Source organism: Malaclemys terrapin, chromosome 14, assembly GCF_027887155.1.
Source record: "Malaclemys terrapin pileata isolate rMalTer1 chromosome 14, rMalTer1.hap1, whole genome shotgun sequence".
NCBI classification, from domain to species: domain Eukaryota; kingdom Metazoa; phylum Chordata; order Testudines; family Emydidae; genus Malaclemys; species Malaclemys terrapin.
This window is the reverse complement of record NC_071518.1, coordinates 42954803-42972887: the sequence shown is the minus strand read 5'-3', so window position 1 is coordinate 42972887 and position 18085 is coordinate 42954803. Positions and strand designations below refer to the sequence as shown.

Genomic DNA, 18085 nt, shown 5'->3' with positions numbered 1-18085 from the left:
GTTGTTTTTTTAAAAACAACCTGCATTCAAAAATAAAACAATGTTAAAACTTTAGAGCCCACAAGTGCACTCAGTCCTCCTTCTTGGTCACCAATCACTCAGATAAAGTTGATTACAATTTGCAGGTGATAATGCTGCCTGCTTCTTGTTTACAATGTCACCTGAAAGTGAGAACAGGCATTCACATGGCATGTTTTAGCTGGCATTGCAAGATATTTACGCGTCAGATGCGCTAAAGATTCATATGTCCCTTTATGGTTCAACCATCATTCCAGAGGACATGCTTCCATGCTGATAATGGATTTTGCTTGATAACGATCCAAAGCAGAGCGGACCAACACATGTTCATTTTCATCATGAGAGTCAGATGCCACCAGCAGAAGATTGATTTTCTTTTTTGGTGATTTGGGTTCTGTAGTTTTCGCATTAGAGTATTGCTCTTTTAAGACTTCTAAAAGTAAGCTCCACACCTTGTCCCTCTCAGATTTTGGACAACACTTCTGATTCTTACTCAGACCTTGGGTTGTGTGCTGTAGCTATTTTTAGAAATCTCACATTGGTACCTTCGCTGCGTTTTGTCAAATCTTCTGTGAAAGTGTTCTTAAAACTAACATGTGCTGGGTTATCATCCGAGACTGCTATAATATGAAATGTATGCAGAATGCGGGTAAAACAGAGCAGGAGATGTACAATTCTCCCCCAAAGAGTACAGTCACAAATCTAATTAATGCATTATTTTTTTAATGAGCAATCTTAACATGGAAGCGTGTCCTCTGGAATGGTGTCCGAAGCATGAAGGGGCATGCTAATGTATAGCATATCTGGCATGTAAATACCTTGCAGTGCCAGCTACAAAAGTGCCATGACAATGTCTGTTCTCACTTTCAGGTGACATTGTAAATAAGAAGCAGGCAGCAGTATCTCCTGTAAATGTAAACAAACTTGTTTGTCTTGGCGATTGGCAGAATGAGAAGTAGGACTGAGTGGACTTGTAGGCTCTGAAGTTTTACACTGTTTTGTTTTTGAGTGCAGTTATGTAACCAAAAATAAATCTGCACCTGTAAGTTATACTTTAAAGAGATTGCAATTCAGTACTTGTATGAGGTGAATTGAAAAATACTATTTCTTTTGTTTATCATTTTACATGCATATATTTGTAATCAAAAATAATATAGTGAGCACTGTGCACTTTGTATTTTGTGTTGTAATTGAAATCAATATTGAAAATATAGAAACATATCCAAAAATATTTAATAAATTTCAATTGGTATTCCATTGTTATAAGTGCGATTAATCGTGATTAATTGTTTTGAATTAATCATGTGAGTTAACTGTGATTAATTGACAGCCCTAATAAATTGCCTAGGGAGGTTGTGGAATCTCCATAACTGGAGATTTTTAAGAGCAGATTAGACGAACACCTGTCAGGGATGGTCTAGATCAGGGGTTCTCAAACTGAGGGTCATGATTCCTCAGGGGGTCACAAGGTGGTTACATGGGGGCTTGAGCTGTCAGGTCTGTGGGACTGATAGCCCTAAGCCCCCATTAAACTACAATTTCTCCCCCCCCCTCCTCCCCACCCCGTTTTTTAATTTATAAGGGGGTGGTCACACTCAGAGGCTTGCTGTGTGAAAGGGGTCACCAGTACAAAAAGTTTGAAAACCACTGGTCTAGATAATACTTAGTCCTGCCATGAGAGCAGGGAACTGGACTAGATGACCTCACTAGGTCCCTTCCAGACCTACGATTCTATGATTCTGTGTTTAATTTCATGCTATCATCCTCACGTGCTTGCTAAATCCAATTGGTGTTTCTTTCTTTCAAGGGGACATTTTATAGCAATAGTTGTTGCTTAATTCTTGTCCAAAAGCTTCTGATCACTTATGTAAACTGCTCAAGGATGAAGAGGGCTAATTATCAGAAACTTGGCTGTGAACCCCCCTTGAAAAGTGCAACTGGGAGAAATGAAGACTCTGGGAAGGGGCTTGGAAGTGTTAAAGCTGAATGCTCGTGTTACAGGCTCTCGCAAATTCTCTTTTCAGGTGTCCTGTGGTGTCCCTGTCCTACCTGCCCCGAATGGCCTCCACCACACTGCCATATGGTGGAGTAGTAGCTGGGACCTTAGAAGGAGGCTGCTTTTGGGAACAGAAGGCCAGCAACTCCTACCGGCCTCACCATCTACCTCTAGAGCCCGGAGGCTGCATTGATATTCAGACTGAAATCAGCACTCGGCACTGCCTTGCAACTTATAGGCCTAGTAAGTAATTGTGTGCAAGTACAGCACCCTCTATGCAGCGCTTTTATCAGTTTGCCGTAATTCTGCCCTGCCACATAAGACACTGCGAGGTGCCAGGATTTGGTGGCAGCTTTGGAAGGCTGGCATCTCAGCCGTGGGGAGCTGAGAGCATAGCAGAAATTATGCTTTTACTTTTCAGAGGCGAAGGCCTGGATAGCACACTAGTACCATGTCTCCCCTTGGACACAGTAAAGCTTTTTGTGCAGCTGCACGTGTACAGAAGAGAAGCTGCTGAAATGGGGTTGGGAGGAGAAGCCTGGTATGCCTGGCTACAAATGGACTGTTTCTTTTGCCCAGCAATGCCTCTTACCTAGGGCTTCCATCCCTGTGGTGACCCTGAGTGGGTTTGTATTAGGATTCTCGTCTCTTTGTAGCTTAGTTCTGGCCTTTTCCTGGAGAGGCTACTGTACACTGGGGAAAATTGTATTTGGCAAGTGACTCAGCTTGTCAGTGGCGCTACCCTTTGTCTACATCCCACAGATAAGAGCAACAATTGCCTGCATTGTGTGGTGATGGAACTGTCCTGTAGCCAACTGATGGATGCATCTGTCGACATGGTCTGCTCCTGTCACCCAGTTCAGACATTCAGTGCTGGGCCCACCTGCAAACTGCTGACCAAAAATGCCATCTTTCAGAGTCCAGAGGAGGATGGCAGCATCTTGGTGTGCGCTGGCGATGAGGCCTCAAACTCTGCTATGGTATTTCCTTTTTCCTTTCATTTTCACCGGGCAGTGTTTTATTGCAGTGCTTAGGAGGGAAACCTTATCTGTCCCAACGTTGTTAAATCCAGTCTGATGGAACTTGCATTGTGGGTAACAGAGGTAGGGGTGTGTGTGTGTGGGTGTGTACGTACGTGTGTACGTACGTACATTAACTTTCCATACTTGTGGGACTGGCTAACTCCCTGGCAATTTGGAGATACAGCTTTAGTCTGTAAACCAGCAATGCACAAAACTAAATGCTGTGTCCTTAAGTTCATTTAAATATAGGCAGGTTGCCCCTGTAGTAAACTTGTCACTGCTTCCTACTGGAGGAATGTAGGTAGGCAGAATGTAATTAGCCATGATAGACTCTGGCAATGGCCTAGGAATTAACACCTTCCTTCAAAGAAAATGTCATGTTGTACAAATGGTACCCCTGCCGGTAGAATGCCACTTACAGTAGCAGCATGCTGGCACACTAGCTCAATACCAACTCACAGGGAAGAGTTTCAAGCCTGCTGAGTTGCAACATCACTTCTTACGATATGGTCTATGGCAGCCCAGGGACTGAACTTCCCGCCTAGAGATGGTCCCATCAGGTTAGGGTTGAGACAGGTTGGCAGGGGACAGTGGAGGAAGACTTGTACTGCTGCCATCTGTGTGGTGTTTGTTCTGAGGTTGAAGGAGGACTTCAGCCTCCAAGGTAAGAGTGTACCTTGGCATTTAGATACATTTAAAATGCTATGGCTACAGCCCTAAAGCAAACCTCTTGCTTACATAAGGGGTGTGGTAGACAATTGGTCCATCCAGCCTTCCTTGGGAGCAATAAAATATTGGGGAAAAGTGCTAGCTTAACAGCTGTTGGAGACTGATGTAATTGTTCTGTGGTTAGAGAACAGCACAAGAAACTATAGTGCTTCATCCACATTGCCCTGTCAATGTGACTAAACACTGACTTGCAGGGACCTTCTCTAGGAGTGAAGATGGTTCATTCTCCATGTCTTCTCTGAAACAAACAACGAGGGTTCTTGTAGATCCTGACCAGATGGAGAAATTGTTACGTCTCAATCCATTATCTCCCATAGGCTGAAGAGCTGCTAGTTGGTAGCTCATAGTCACAGTAAACCCAGGCTGGAATTGAAGAAGTCACAGAAGTGAGAGGCTCCATATCCTATTATTAAAGCGGGGGGATTGGGGGGGGGGTTTGTAGGAAAAATCACAGTTTTAACTTCAATCCCCTCCCCTTGCAAAATCTGTGCACAAGCTTTTTTTTTTTAATGCATTAAATAGTATTACTAAAATTCTTTCCAGTAAGAGTAACCATAACACACACATGCTATTGATAAATATAGGTCTTGTCTTGATGAAGCATGTAATATTCCTAAATTACATGGGTTTATAGATCTTCTGTTAACTGTACACATAATCACATATCAAAGAACAGGAATACTCTGTGGAAGCACAGTTTTTTGGGTAGGACTTAGGCCAGGGGTGGGCAAACTACGGGCCGGGTCCAGCCCATCAGGACTTTGGATCTGGCCCACGGGATTACCACCCATGTGGCAGCGCGGGCCCCGCACCGCTCCCAGAAGCAGCCAGCACCATGTCCCTTCAGCCCCTGGGGGCAGAAGGCTCTGTGTGTTGCCCTCGCCTGCAGGCACCACCCCCCGCAGCTCCCATGGGCCGGGAACAGGAAACCACAGCCAATGGGAGCTTCGGGTGAGGTATGCGGTGCCCTCTGCTCCCCCTCATTCCCCCAGGGGCCGCAGGGACATGGTGCTGGCTGCTTCTGGGAGCGGTGCGGGGCCAGGGCAGGTAGGGAGCCTGCCTGAGCCCCACTGTGCGCAACTGCCACTCCGGAGCTGCTGTGGGTAAGTTAGGGTTACCATATTTTGTGCCTCCAAAAGGAGGACACTCCACGGGGCCCCGCCCCCAGCCCCGTCCCCGCCCCAACTCCGCCCCTTCCCCAAAGTCTCTGCCCCCTCCCCTGCTTCCCGCGAACATTTGATTCACGGGAAGCCTGAAGCAGGTAAGGGGGAGGAGGCGCGGCCCAGGCTAGCCCCCCCGGCGTTTCCAGCCTGGGTCAGCTCGGGCCCTGGGGTGCCGGGCCCGGCCCCCGGCCGACCACCCCCGGCCCGCCCAGCACTGCCGGTCCCCAGCCCCTAGCCGAGCACCCCGGGCCCCCGGCCAAGCACCCCCAGCCCGCCCAGCACTGCCGGCCCCCGGCGGCCTGGCGCACCCCCCGGCTCCGCGGACCCGCGACCCCGGCTCCCGGTCCGGCCTGGCCCCGCACCCCTGGACCCCGGCACCGCGCCCCCGGTCCCGCAACCCCGGACCAGCTCGCGGGCCCGGCCTCCCAGCCCCCCGGCTCCCAGCCCCGCGGGCCCGGGACCCCGGACCGGCTCCCGGCCCCGCGGGCCTGGCTCCCGGACCGGCTCCCGGGCCCGGACCGGCTCCCAGCCCCCCGGCTCCCCGCCCGGCACCGCGCGCCTGGCACCATGCCCCCGACCCCGGCCCCGCACCGCCAACCCCAGCCAAAGAGGCCCCGGCCGAACACCACCGAGCCCTCCTTCCCTCCCGATTTTCCCGGACATGCCCGGCTTTTGGGGATTTCCCCCCGGACGGGGATTTGAGCCCCCAAAAGCCGGACATGTCCGGGAAAATCCGGACGTATGGTAACCCTAGGTAAGTGATGTCAGGCCAGAGCCCACACCCAGAACCCCTCCTGCACTCTGCACCCCTGCCCTGAGCCCCTTTTCCACACTCCGCACCCCCTCCTGGACCCCAACCCCCTTCCCCGATCCCCCTTGTACACCCCACACCCCTCCTCTGCCCCAACCCCTTGCCCTGAGCCCCTTCCTGCACACTGCACCCCCTCCCACATCCTGCACTCCCTCACCTTGCCCCAGCCCTACATTCATTGACTTTCGCAGAAGTAAGTGTTGAATTTTTTGTGGGAAATGCAAGCTAAAGGAACTTTGTACAGGATTACTGAACCATGGGTCATGTTTTAAGAAAAACTTTAAAAAGCAAAAATCAGACTGCCTCATCACAAATGACCAGCCTTGCCCACTTTCTATTTTCCCTGAGTTAGCACAGGCTACTAAGAACACAGAAGTGAGTGATTGTTTGACTCCAAACGTGTGCCTTCTGCTTTGTATTTTGACTTTCCTGTGGCTCTGTCTGAGACCTATAGCCCCTAGTGCAAAGTAGCTTGCAGGATCAGGGCATTAATGCCCACCAGACTAACTCTTGACCTGCTTTTATATCCTGCTTACACTGCCTGACCTGCACGTCCAACCTAAGACTGGAGAAGAAAATGTCAAGCTTTTTCAAATAGTCTAGTCTTACGGTTGTCCTGAGGGTTGTCTTATCATTGTCAGTGTGACAGTGAAGGAACTTGTTTTCATTTTTATTTCTCATCTTTGATCACACTTGGCATTGCTGGCCCTGCTGCTTCTGCACCAGCCCATTTTTACAATGAAGTGTTTCCTGGATCAAGTTGTTCGTGTATTCCTAAACCTTGCACTTTCTGTTCATGGCATCTTGAAACCACTTCTGGGTGGATTGGTTTTATGAGAATTGTTTTGAATGGCAGCACCTTGCACAGCCACATTCAGGTGGCACCTCTAAACTCATGTCTCTGATTATCTGACCTGCCAGAGAGGAGGCTAATGGCAAGCTTATTGGCTCAAAAGTGAGTCTCTGCAGGCTGGGGAAGCTGTTGGAAATGGCTAAGCTATCTGGGATGTTTCTCTGAAGAGGGGGCTGCTTCCCACCAGCAACATTAGAAATAAGGCTGAGTGGGAGGTGAGAACTGTGGTGACTGACCTTTGTACTTCACAGGTATGGGATGCTGGAAGTGGCTCCTTACTGCAGAAGCTACAAACTGACCTACCTGTGCTGGACATCTGCCCCTTCACAGTGAACCGCAATAACTTCCTGGCCACTCTCACTGAGAAGATGGTGAAGTTCTACAAGTGGGAGTGAAAAAGGCTTTGTAAGCCTTCTGCAGAGAGGAGCTTCCAAAACGTGCTGCTAAACTACAAATTCCAACAAATTCCCTGCTGTCCCACCACAGCAGCATGGCCCCAGGCTCGGCTTCCTGCATGTGTTGCTCACGGGACAGGAACTGCCACGGCACCTCTCATGTTGGTGCATTCAGGACCTGGGACACAATGGTGCCTGGAGCACTGGTGTTTTGTCTTTTCTCCCCTACCGTAATTTTTAATCTGTCTTTATTCCTTCAGTTGATCCCGAGGTCAGTTTTCTCTCTTCTCAGGCAAACTGGCAGCCTGCCTCAATGTAGTGCTCACACTTGGCCTGTCTCCAGCTGCGCAGTGTTATAACTCCCCCTCCCCTGACTCCTCCTCCCCCCTTGCTGGGACTTGCAAACCCCTTCAGAGAATGACCCAAAGGAAAGGAACTTCTGAGACGCCCCCTGTACTTTGCAGTCCTACTGGCCTTGCTGCATGATGAAGGGGGCTTTAAGTAGCAGTTTGGCTGCAACCTTGTACTTAGATGGGCATTTTCCCAGGAATGTTGTGGACATGTCCTGTAAAGGACTTACTCAGCTGTTCCTATCCTCTTTTTGAGGCTTCGGGGCAAAGCAAGCTTGGTGAGGCTTTTCCATCAATCAGGTATAGCCAACTCTGTGCCATTAGTCTTTGCCATGGAGAAGATAGTTGTGGGACTGGAGTGAGAACACTTTTCTTCTGCATTTTCATATGCATATAGTATGAACCTTGCCTCCTCTTTAGGCGCAGCCCAGTCCAAATGTCATAGAACTGTCTTTTGTCTGGAGAAAGTTGGCAATAGGGTGGGGTGGGGAGACTTTTTTGTGCCTTTTGATGGTAGTTGCAATTCATGTTAACCTTGCCTAAGGCTCAGATGGCTGAACAGAATTGAAAAACAAGAAAGAGAAAATGTTGGCTGCTTTGTTCCAAATTGATTTTCACCAGAGGGTCACAGAATGGTCCCAGTCATCCGTGTCTGTGGCACAATTCTGCACATCTTAGAGGTGAGTCTGAACCAGAATTCCCCATAAAGAGTTGGTGGGGTGGGGGGTGAGCCAAGGGGTTTGCGTGCCAAGTTTGCAGACTGATTCTCAGCCCACGTGTTCCTGTGAGTAAGGACATTTCATTTTCTGACTTGGGGATGAACAGGATTTACATTTCATATTTGTATTTGCCAAAGGCAAACTATCAAGAATGTTACACAAGTTGCAAGACAGTTTCTCTGTATGGGGAACCTGTCCCCGGGCACTGTTCCTTGTGTCAGTCTGTGTAAACGGCATCTTTCGTGTTACCAGATCCAGTGTGTTGCTATTTAAATCCACAGAATAACTTTCCTTTCTAAAACTTGCAGGGATATGAATTTCCTTTGTGCATCTCTTCTTTAAAAATAAGATTATGTAAAATATACACATCTCCATTTAATTATCTATCTTTCTGTGTGATATTTTGTTCCTCTATTTTTATGTGATGTGAAAAATAAAGCATTTATCATTATAGAACCTGCTTCTGCTGATGTAACTGTCTGACCCTGTGAAATGTGCGCTTTAGAGATGTGCTTCCATCTAGATGAATTATAAACAAGGCTCCGTGTACTCTGGCAAGGATCCATACATTTGATAGGACTTCCAGATTGGATGTGGGAGTTTCAGGTATATTTACTAATAGAGGCTTCTAGTGAATGTAATGTGAAAATTGAATCCCCTGTGGTGGTTTCCATATCAAAATCAACAGGAGTACTTGTGGCACCTGAGAGACTAACAAATTTCTTTGAGCATAAGCTTTCGTGGGCTACAGCCCACTTCATCAGATGCATAGAATGGAACATATAGTAAAAAGATATATATACATACAGAGAACATGAAAAGGTGGGAGTTGTCCTACCAACTCTAGGAGGCTGATTAATTAAGATGAGCTATTATCAGCAGGAGAAAAAAAACTTTTGTAGTGAGAATCAAGATGGCCCATTTCAGACAGTTGACAAAACTGTGTGAGGATACTTAACATGGGGAAATAGATTCAATTTGTGTAATGACCCAGCCACTCCCAGTTTCTATTCAAGCCCAAATTAATGGTATCTAGTTTTGCATATTAATTCAAGTTCAGCAGTTTCTTGTTGGAGTCTGTTTTTGAAGCTTTTCTGTTGCAAAATTGCCACCTTTAAGTGTGTTACTGAGTGAGCAGAGAGTCACTCCCATTGTGTAGTGTTGGGGGTAACCTGCTCTCTAGGAGGGGGCCGAGGTGCCTTTGGCAGGCTAGTGTGGAAAGAAGAAAGGGCTGTTAGTCTCTCTAGTGCCACAAGTACTCCTGTTCTTTTTGTGGATACAGACTAGCACGGTTGCTACTGTGAAACATATCAAAATCAATTTGTCTTACGCTGACCGCCATCTTTCAGTTTTGCAGCAGATTTTATATTGACAAAGCAAAATGATATTGTAGAAATGATTGGGGATTGTACAGGAAAATATGGAGGCATGGACAGCTGCCTAGAGGGACAATTGATGATCTTCTTCGAGGACTGTCCCTGTGGGTGCTCCACTTTTAGGTGTTTGAGTGCCCCTGCACTTCTAGTCGGAGATTTAAGGTAGCAGTGCCCTGGTTGGCTATGCACTTGCTGCAGCCAACTCGTGCTGCTCTGAGTGGGTATTGCGTGCAGCCAACCATCACCCAGTTTCTTCTTTGCCGCAGTTGGCTTCGGTCGGAACAACAGCAGCACCTCAGAATAATCTTCCTCAGAATACTTTTTCCTTTTCTTTTTGCCCAAAATTACCCCTTCCTGTTCCCTGTGGGGTTCCTGTCTTTCCATCTAAAAAAACAAATACAACCACCACCAGAGACTCTCTTCAAATGACTATGCCTGGCTCCCCAGGCTTAAACATTGCCTCACCCGTAGACTGTCAATACCAGTGTATTCACTGCTTGGGGGAGACTCACGTTATGCAGAAGTGCCACCACTGCAAAAAGTTAATGGCAAGTTGGATGACCAGACAGCAAGTGTGAAAAATCAGGACGGGGGGTGGGGGGATAATAGGAGCCTATATAAGAAAAAGACCCAAGATCGGGACTGTCCATATAAAATCAGGACATCTGGTCACCCTAACGGCAAGGACCTGAAAGGCTAGGGAACTCCAGCTCAAACTTGCTTATGGAGAAATCCCTGTGTCCTGCCTCTGACCCTTAGCAGGGGACCCCTCCCTACTGGCTCCCTCACCCACCAACTGCCCTGTCGGACATGGGATCCTCCTCTAAGATGAGCACAAAGGATCCAACCCCCATGAAAAGAAAGAAGCGCGGTCTCACTCCTCCCCCCGGGGAGACAAACCATGTAAAAAGCGATCTCCGACCGCTAAATCCTCCCCAGTACCGTCGGCACGCAGAGCCTCTGCCCACATGGCACCGGGTTCGTCCAGTGCAGAGGCAACCTGAGGAGCGAAAGACCCGGTGCAGTCTAGCTCTAAGACAGGCTTAGTTTGGCTGTGACTACCTGTTCCCTCAGAGCCTAGAGAGCTGAAGCCCTCAGCACCAAGCAGTGCTATGGCGCCACCTGCTGTTCCTATATATTACAGCAAGCCCACAGTACCGGCAGCACAGACGCTGACTAACCTCTGTGCGCCTCCTATGCCTGCACCTAACTTCCCAGTGCCGCAAAATTTGGTTAGCCAGGCAGACCTTTTCGTTGCCTCCACCCTGGGCACGCCTCTTCGGCACAGACAGCACCCCAGCCAGAGCAGCCATGAGTCTCACAGCTACACCTGCTGGCTCAGCCCCTCCTCTCTCAAGCGATGAGGAGGATGAAGTGGCTGTAGGGTTGGGCACCCCATGCCATTCATCACCCAAACCTGGAACCTCAGGGCTACAACTCACAGTGTGGCAACCCCCTCAATGGATGCCTCCCCAATGGCCCTCCCACCAAACTGGCCATACTGGGACCTATGGGCACTGTCACGGAGTCACCGGGTGATGCTCTGGAACTACTCCATATGAAGCCAGTCAAGACTGTAGGGGAGCATGACTCCTCTCTCTGAGCAGACTGTCTCCAGGGCAAGAAGCTTACGCAGCTTCAACCTTCCTGGGTCTGGCCTCGGAGCATTCAGCATCCCCTTCCTCACTGTGCGCTTCCCACAGCGAGTCTGCACAGGCGGGGTTCCTGGGGAAGCCAGGGGGCCCTGCACCCCAACTCCACAGTCAGATGTGACTATCAGCCAGCCAGTGAAACAGAAGGTTTATTAGACAACAGGAACGCAGTCCAAAACAGAGCTTGTAGGTACAGAAACTGGACCCCTAAGTCAGGTCCATCTTGGGGCCAGGGAGGCTAGACCCCGGGTCTGGGCCTGGGCCTCCCTCTTTCCTCAGCCAACTCCAAACTGAAACCCCCTCCAGCTCCTCCTCTGGCCTTTGTCTCTTTTCCGGGCCAGGAGGTCACCTGATCTTTGTTCTCCAACACCTTCAGTTGGCACCTTGCAGGGGAGGGGCCCAGGCCATCAGTTGCCAGGAGACAGAGTATCGGCCATTCTCTATGCAGACAGCATCACACTGGCCCTCTAAGGCTCTGCAACAATCACACACCCTTATCCCACCACCTAGATACTTGAGAACTGCTTAGGGGAAACTGAGGCACCCACACAGTATTCAGAGAAAACATTATGAACATTCCCACTTCGTCACAGGCACTGTACAGGGCTGTGTTCAGCTCTCTAACCAATCCAGGTCCAAAACACCAAGATCAGCTTAGATCTACTTCGCTGGTTACCCCAGCTTCCCCTGACGTCACCGGGGAGGAGCAAGAGGGCAATGAGGACTTAATAGAGGGTGACATCCTACCTTCTACCCATATTTCTTCATCGTCCCTGGAGGACACAATCATGCCTCCCCCCACACTGGGGGACGACGTTAAACCTTTCCAAGATCTATTCAAGCGTGTGGCTGATTCCCTAGGCATCTGCTTGGAAGAGCTGCGAGAGATACAGCATAAGCTCACCGACATTCTCCATGCCTCTTCTACGGCCAAGATTGCATTGCCTATCCATTCTGCCATTATGGACCTGGCAAAAACAGTCTGGCAGATACCGGCCACGGCCCCACCTTCTTGTTCAGGCAAAAGTATTACGTGCCAGCAAAAGGGGCTGAGTTCATCTTCACTCACCCTAGTCCAAATTCACTGGTTGTGGAAACTGCTAATCAAAGGGGAAAACAACACCTGGCTCATACCACCCTTTACGACGACTCTTCAGTTATGCATTACTAACTACTCTGCGCTATTAGCCAAATACACTCTCAACATTTTTGCACAGATGTCTGTTTACTGAGCATCTCCCAACAGACAAAAAAGAACAATACAAAGCAAGCATCTCAGAAGGTTCCCTGATTGCCAGGACGGTCTTGCAGGCAGCATTGGATTCTGCAGACACAGTGGCTCGCTCCATTGCCATGTCAGTAGTCATGCAGAGGGCCTCTTGGCTCCACCTTTCCAGCTTCCCCAAGGAAATCCAGGCCACAATCGAGGACTTACCTTTTAAGGGACAGAAACTCTTTGCGGACACCACGGATACAGCCTTGTTTACCCTCAAGGACTCCCGTGCCCACTGAAAACTTTGGGAACTCACGTACCTGATAACAAAAAGAAACAGGGCGCATTTTACACCCAACGGTTCCATACTGCTCTATATACCCAGCTGCAGAGACAGTACTACCAACATCGCAAACAACATCAGCCAAGACGACGACAGACACCGGGGCAATCCACCATGTCCCAACCATCTACTTCTAGACAGGCATTTTGAAGTGTTGGTTGAGGGCATGAGAGCCCCTCAAATTCCATTGCCGCAACCATCTCCCGATTCCAGTCCATTTGGAGACGGCCTAACACCTTTCTATCCAGTCTGGGCAACCATTACATCAGACAAATGGGTTCTGGAAATTATACACAAGGGTTATTAATTTTGGAGTACCTCCTGGACCTGAAGCAGCAAGGCCAGGCGGCGTCCTCTGTGCGGGTTCACCTTGCGGCCATTTCGGCCTTTCACCCATGTAGGACCTTAACCTGGTCCTTTTGAGACACGTGGGGCCCCCGTTCGAGCTGCTGGCCACTTGCTCCCTCCTCTATCTCTCCTGGAAGATGGCTTTCCTTGTTGCTATCATGTTGGCGAGATGAGTCTCTGAGCTGAGGGCTCTGACCTTGGAACCGGTCTTTCATAAAGATAAGATGCAGTTTCGACTTCACCCAGCCTTTCTTCCCAAGGTGGTGTCAGCCTTCCATGACAGCCAGGACATTTTCCTCCCAGTTTTTTATCTAAAACCACATGCCGGTCCCCGGGAACAGCAGCTGCACTCCCTCGATGTCTGTAGGGCCCTTGCATTCTATATTGAGTGCACGAAGCTGTTTGGAAAATCAACCCAGCTTTTTGTTGTGGTGGCGGACCAGATGAAAGGCCTCCCGGTCTCCTCTCAACGGATGTCTTCATGGATCACATCCTGCATCCGTGCTGGCTTTGAGCTAGCCGGTGTACCAACCCCGGCCCTCACCGCTCACTCCACCAGGGCCCAGGCCTCGTCTGCGGCACTTCTGGCCCAGGTGCCGATCCAGGAGATCTGCAGAGCAGCAACTTGTTCCTCGGTGCATACTTTTGCCTCGTACTACGCCATCGTCCAGCACACCAGAGACGACATGCCGTTTGGTAGAGTGGTACTGCAGTCCACATTACTTCACTCCGACCCCACCTCCTAGGTAAGGCTTGGGAGTCACCTAATTGGAATCGATATGAGCAAGCACTGGAAGAAAAAACGGTTACTCACCTTTGTAACTGTTGTTCTTCGAGATGTGTTGCTCATATCCATTTCAAACCCGCCCCTCTTCCCCTCTGTTGGAGTAGCTGGCAAGAAGGAACTGAGGGGGCGCTGGATCGGCTGGGGTATATATTGAGCGCCATGAAGGCGCCACTCCAGGGGCCTCCACAGCCGACCCGGCGGGTGTTGCTAGAGTAAAGATTTCCAACTGCCGTGCACGCAGCGTGCGCACACCTAATTGGAATGGATATGAACAACACATCTCGAAGAACAACAGTTACAAAGGAGAGTAACCGTCTTTTCCCAGCCCCTGGCAGTATAAGCGGGGGACTAGTGCACAGGGGGAAGTCATCCTTCCTTAGGAAAGCGTGGCTCTATGCGTTAGTCCGAGAGCATTTAAAAAAGCAACCCCCCTCCAGGTTTTCTGTTCCCTTCCATGCACCCAGCTCAGCCTGCACCTTAATGCTGAGCCTGCCCCATGCGAATCAGTGAACAGAGTGGGGAAGGGCCATGCCATCTCCTTCTGTCTTTCTCCACTGCTCAGTCTCACCCGTTTCTGTTGTGTCCCTCTCTTTCCCTCCCCCCACCATCGCATCACCTAACAGGTAGTTACACTAGGACACTCCTCTTATGCGAACTGTCCGTCCCTGTGCTTTAATCAGTGAACCCTACTGAGTGCCCTGAACCAATTAAACCCCCCTGCAAAATGCAACCCTGTCAATGGTGCACAAATTCCAGAGCTCCCAGCACTCCTGCCCTCTTCCCAGATCTGCAAGGGCTTTGATTTTCACTGTTCCCCCAGGAGCACGATCTCTCTCTCACACACACACACTCTCTCTCTCTCTCTCTCCCCCCCCCCCAAGCAGCTAGAGCTGGAAATGGCTTTGCTGCCTCTCTGATACCTGTATCTCTCTTGCACTTGGTATATCTGAGCACAAAGCTGCAGTGTTGGCAGAGTGATCTCCACTCAGAGGCAGGATAACTGCAAAGGCTCACTAGCTGGGGAACAGGCATTGTAAAAGGAAAAGCTGATGCCATGCCCTAACTGCCGCAAACAAGGGGGGCAGTGCTCATTCTACACTAATTTCAGACCAAAAGCAATTAGCAAAAAGCAGATTCTTACACTTAGAGCGAATGTTCCATAATGAGGCTACATTTAGTTATCTCACTCTCTAGCGAACAAAAGAAGAATTAAACCTCACAGCCTGCAGCAGCGTCTGCTCAGACCTGAGGATAATAGCAATGAAGCAGTTTCAAACTGTTTGCACTTGGATCAGTCCCCAAGGGTTTGAGGGAAGCTTTCTAAACCAGCTGAACCACCATCATCAGTGAAACCTGTCTGGAAACTGCTGAAGAAGAGGCTTTCTGGTCATTCCTGCTTCTGGCTGGGCTGCACCTACCACCAGAGTCACAGTAGGTTGTCACTGCTGCTTCCAAACCCTGCTGATAAGCAGAAGTGCCAGGATACAGGAATGTAAAAATAAATACCTCCCATACACAGGTGACTCCTGAAGAACAAGTAACCAGTAAGTTCCCTGCTCTGTGGGAAATCTTTGACTCCAAGGATCAGTTCAAATGTAGGTTTCTTGTCCAACCAGCACCTGATATCACTAGTCCCTTTGCCTGCTCCTCCGCCCTTGTTGCTGTGCTTCTCACTGACTAGCCTTTACGTTAGAGCCAGCTCATGCCCCCTGCTCTCTGTTTATTCCTCATACAGCAGCCCAGAGAGTTCCTCCCATGAAGGCCTGGACACCACACCCCTGCAAGAGGCATTACCAAGCAGCACCCTAATGATGAGTTATTTCGAATCCCATTTTCTTCTCCCTGTCTTTCCCAGCTACTAGCACAAGCCCTTTGGGCACAAATGGACCTGGCAAGAGTGAGACTGGCTTAGCACAGCTCCTACTGGCTTAGCCAGCCAGGAACACAACCCTCAGCTCAGCTTAGCTCCTGCTGGTTTGTCCAGGTCGCGGCTCCCCTGCCAAGCACAGCAGTAACATGCAGAATCCAGCTGGGGACTGTCTAACAAACGGTTATTGTTGTGTCTGCCAGCTGGTGCCCAGACACTAGAGCAGGCCTAGCCAATTAGTGGGCAAGTCACCTGCTCATATTTGTATAGAGTTTTGTCTGAGGATGACGCTGGCACTTCAGGCATTGAAGCGGGAACCTCTCTTGTCCATCTACCACTGGTATCAATACCAAGGAGCTTTGCATTGTCAAATGAGGCATCACACCAAGTTCTGATCCTATCTGCTCATTAAAGGAGCAGGGAGTGCTACCCTCCCATGTGACATAACTCTGGACCTCTGGCTCCAAAGCACTAATCCTCTAGCACTCCTCAGACATGACTTTCTGCACTAACTCTCAGCCACTGCAAAGCAATGGGATCACCTGCATTGTGAGCAAGCCAGAAAATTTCAGCCAACAGAGGGCAGCAGTGACATGCATGTGGGCACATACACACTCATTCAGCATATTCTGGCTAACTTCCAGCATGAGTAAAATTGCATTCCACTGCAATCCCTACTGTCACTTTAATGAATGAACAGGCTTCTTCGTTCCTTTCCCTAGACAGTGGTGCTATGGATGGTCTTTGGCTGTGGGTGATAGGATGGGCAGCCCAGCCCTTTACCCTGCCAAGACAGAGGCATTTGAGTTCCATGAAGATGGTAGGTTGTGCCTTTTGAATGAGCCTTTCAAAATCTGAGGCCCTGCCTCTAAAAGGGTATCAAATATGATGATGATTTTGTTTTGTCTCCTCTTCCACTGTGCATCAATTGTCGTGCACCAGTTGTCTGCTTAGCTGCAATTCTTTGGTGGCCGCATTTCAGGGGCGAATGGAGTGACTGCAGCACACATGATTAGCGGCTTCAGTGTGTGAAGCACGATACAAATATCTGTAGCCCTTGGTCCAGCACCAGGAATAGCTATTCATTTGAGAGAGCCAGTGTTTTCTGATAGTTATCTTAGTGACATGGCATAGCTAAGAATCAGCCTAAGAGCAAATTGTAACAGCAAGAGGATCAAAGAAAAGAAGGATAGTGGGTGAAGGGAATACCAAATATTGGGAATCCTCTGTCTGTCTTTTAGAGCCAGAATACAGATAATTCCTTTCTGAGGGGAACTGACACCACTGAATAGATGATATAAAACAGGGTGGCTGAGCAAATCAGAAAGATAAGATTGATTTACAGCTTGGGGAATTGTTTAATGATTTTCCTTGGGACTTGTGTTCTTAAATTTCACAGGTGCTTTTGAAACTCCCCCACCCCCACAGTCCTTTGGATCAGCCACCCATACAGACACCGGAGGGAAAGCAGAGTCCTGTGGCTCATGAGTTACAAACTGGACAAGGTTGAAGTTTGTGGTCAAGAAGGGGCAGTGTCAGCTAATCAGCTCTGTTAGCAGAACAGAAATCACCAGGAGGTGTTGGGATTAATGGGAAGTGCACCCTTGGAAATGTCAGCTCAGTGTACAGCAGTGACTAGAAAGCTGGGATGTATTAGATGGGGAGGAAAGGAAAGCTCGGGAAATGTTGTCTGGAAAGGTTTTGTTAGACTATGTTTAACTAAGCAGACACTGTGCGCTAAAAACAGTGTCCATGTTGGTCTGGAAGAGAGCAGCAAGAACAAAGAGCTGGTAGCCTCTGGGGAAAGGACACAAGATCTGGGTCTGGTCATGCCCAAGGATGGAGGAGGTGAAATTGACGCCTGTCTTCCAAAGACTCGGGCGGGATCACGTGGTGAGACAAACCTGATATGAACAAAGGATAAATCTCTGCTCAAGAGAGCACTGGGTGAAAATAAGGAGCCAACAAATTGCTTCATACACAGATTAGCTACCAAGAATGACCACCAAGAGTAGCTAACACCCCTGCGTTATCCACCCCGACCCTGCCAAGAAAGAGGCAAATGCTGGCGTTCTGACCCTCTCCCTGTGAGTTCTCTTGCATAGGGACAGGAATTGTAGAAATAAAGTGGGTTCCCGGCTGTGCTTTTTTAATAAGCTCCAGGATGCTTTTCTGGCTCATAGCTGTTGCACACTATCTGTGGGAGCCGTGCCGAAGAGGAGGGTAGGACTGTGTGAGCAGGGAGTGATTTTCTGCACAGCAACAGTGAACCAGTGCCAGCTGGCAAGAGAACTCAGGAGCTCTGGCTCCATGTCGATGCTGTTCCACCCAGCAAAACACTCCCTTCCCAGGCTATTTTCCTCTCTAGAAGGCTGTGTTGCAGAATGTTCTTTGTTACAATGAAATAGTGTAACCCCTTTTGTCTCTGAGTCAGTGCCCGAGT

General features: G+C 49.2%; 1 protein-coding gene across 1 annotated transcript in view; it reads left to right on the top strand.

The window, feature by feature from the left end:
• Nucleotides 1–8498, top strand: part of RFWD3 (ring finger and WD repeat domain 3) — a 58225-nt gene extending 49727 nt beyond the window's left edge. Inside the window, exons 11-13 of the mRNA XM_054049314.1 lie at nucleotides 2043–2257; nucleotides 2777–2994; nucleotides 6844–8498. Of these exons, the coding sequence (XP_053905289.1) occupies nucleotides 2043–2257; nucleotides 2777–2994; nucleotides 6844–6987 (577 nt within the window). The 3' untranslated portion in view covers nucleotides 6988–8498. The remainder of the gene's footprint in view (nucleotides 1–2042; nucleotides 2258–2776; nucleotides 2995–6843) is intronic.
• Nucleotides 8499–18085: the final 9587 nt, after the last annotated feature.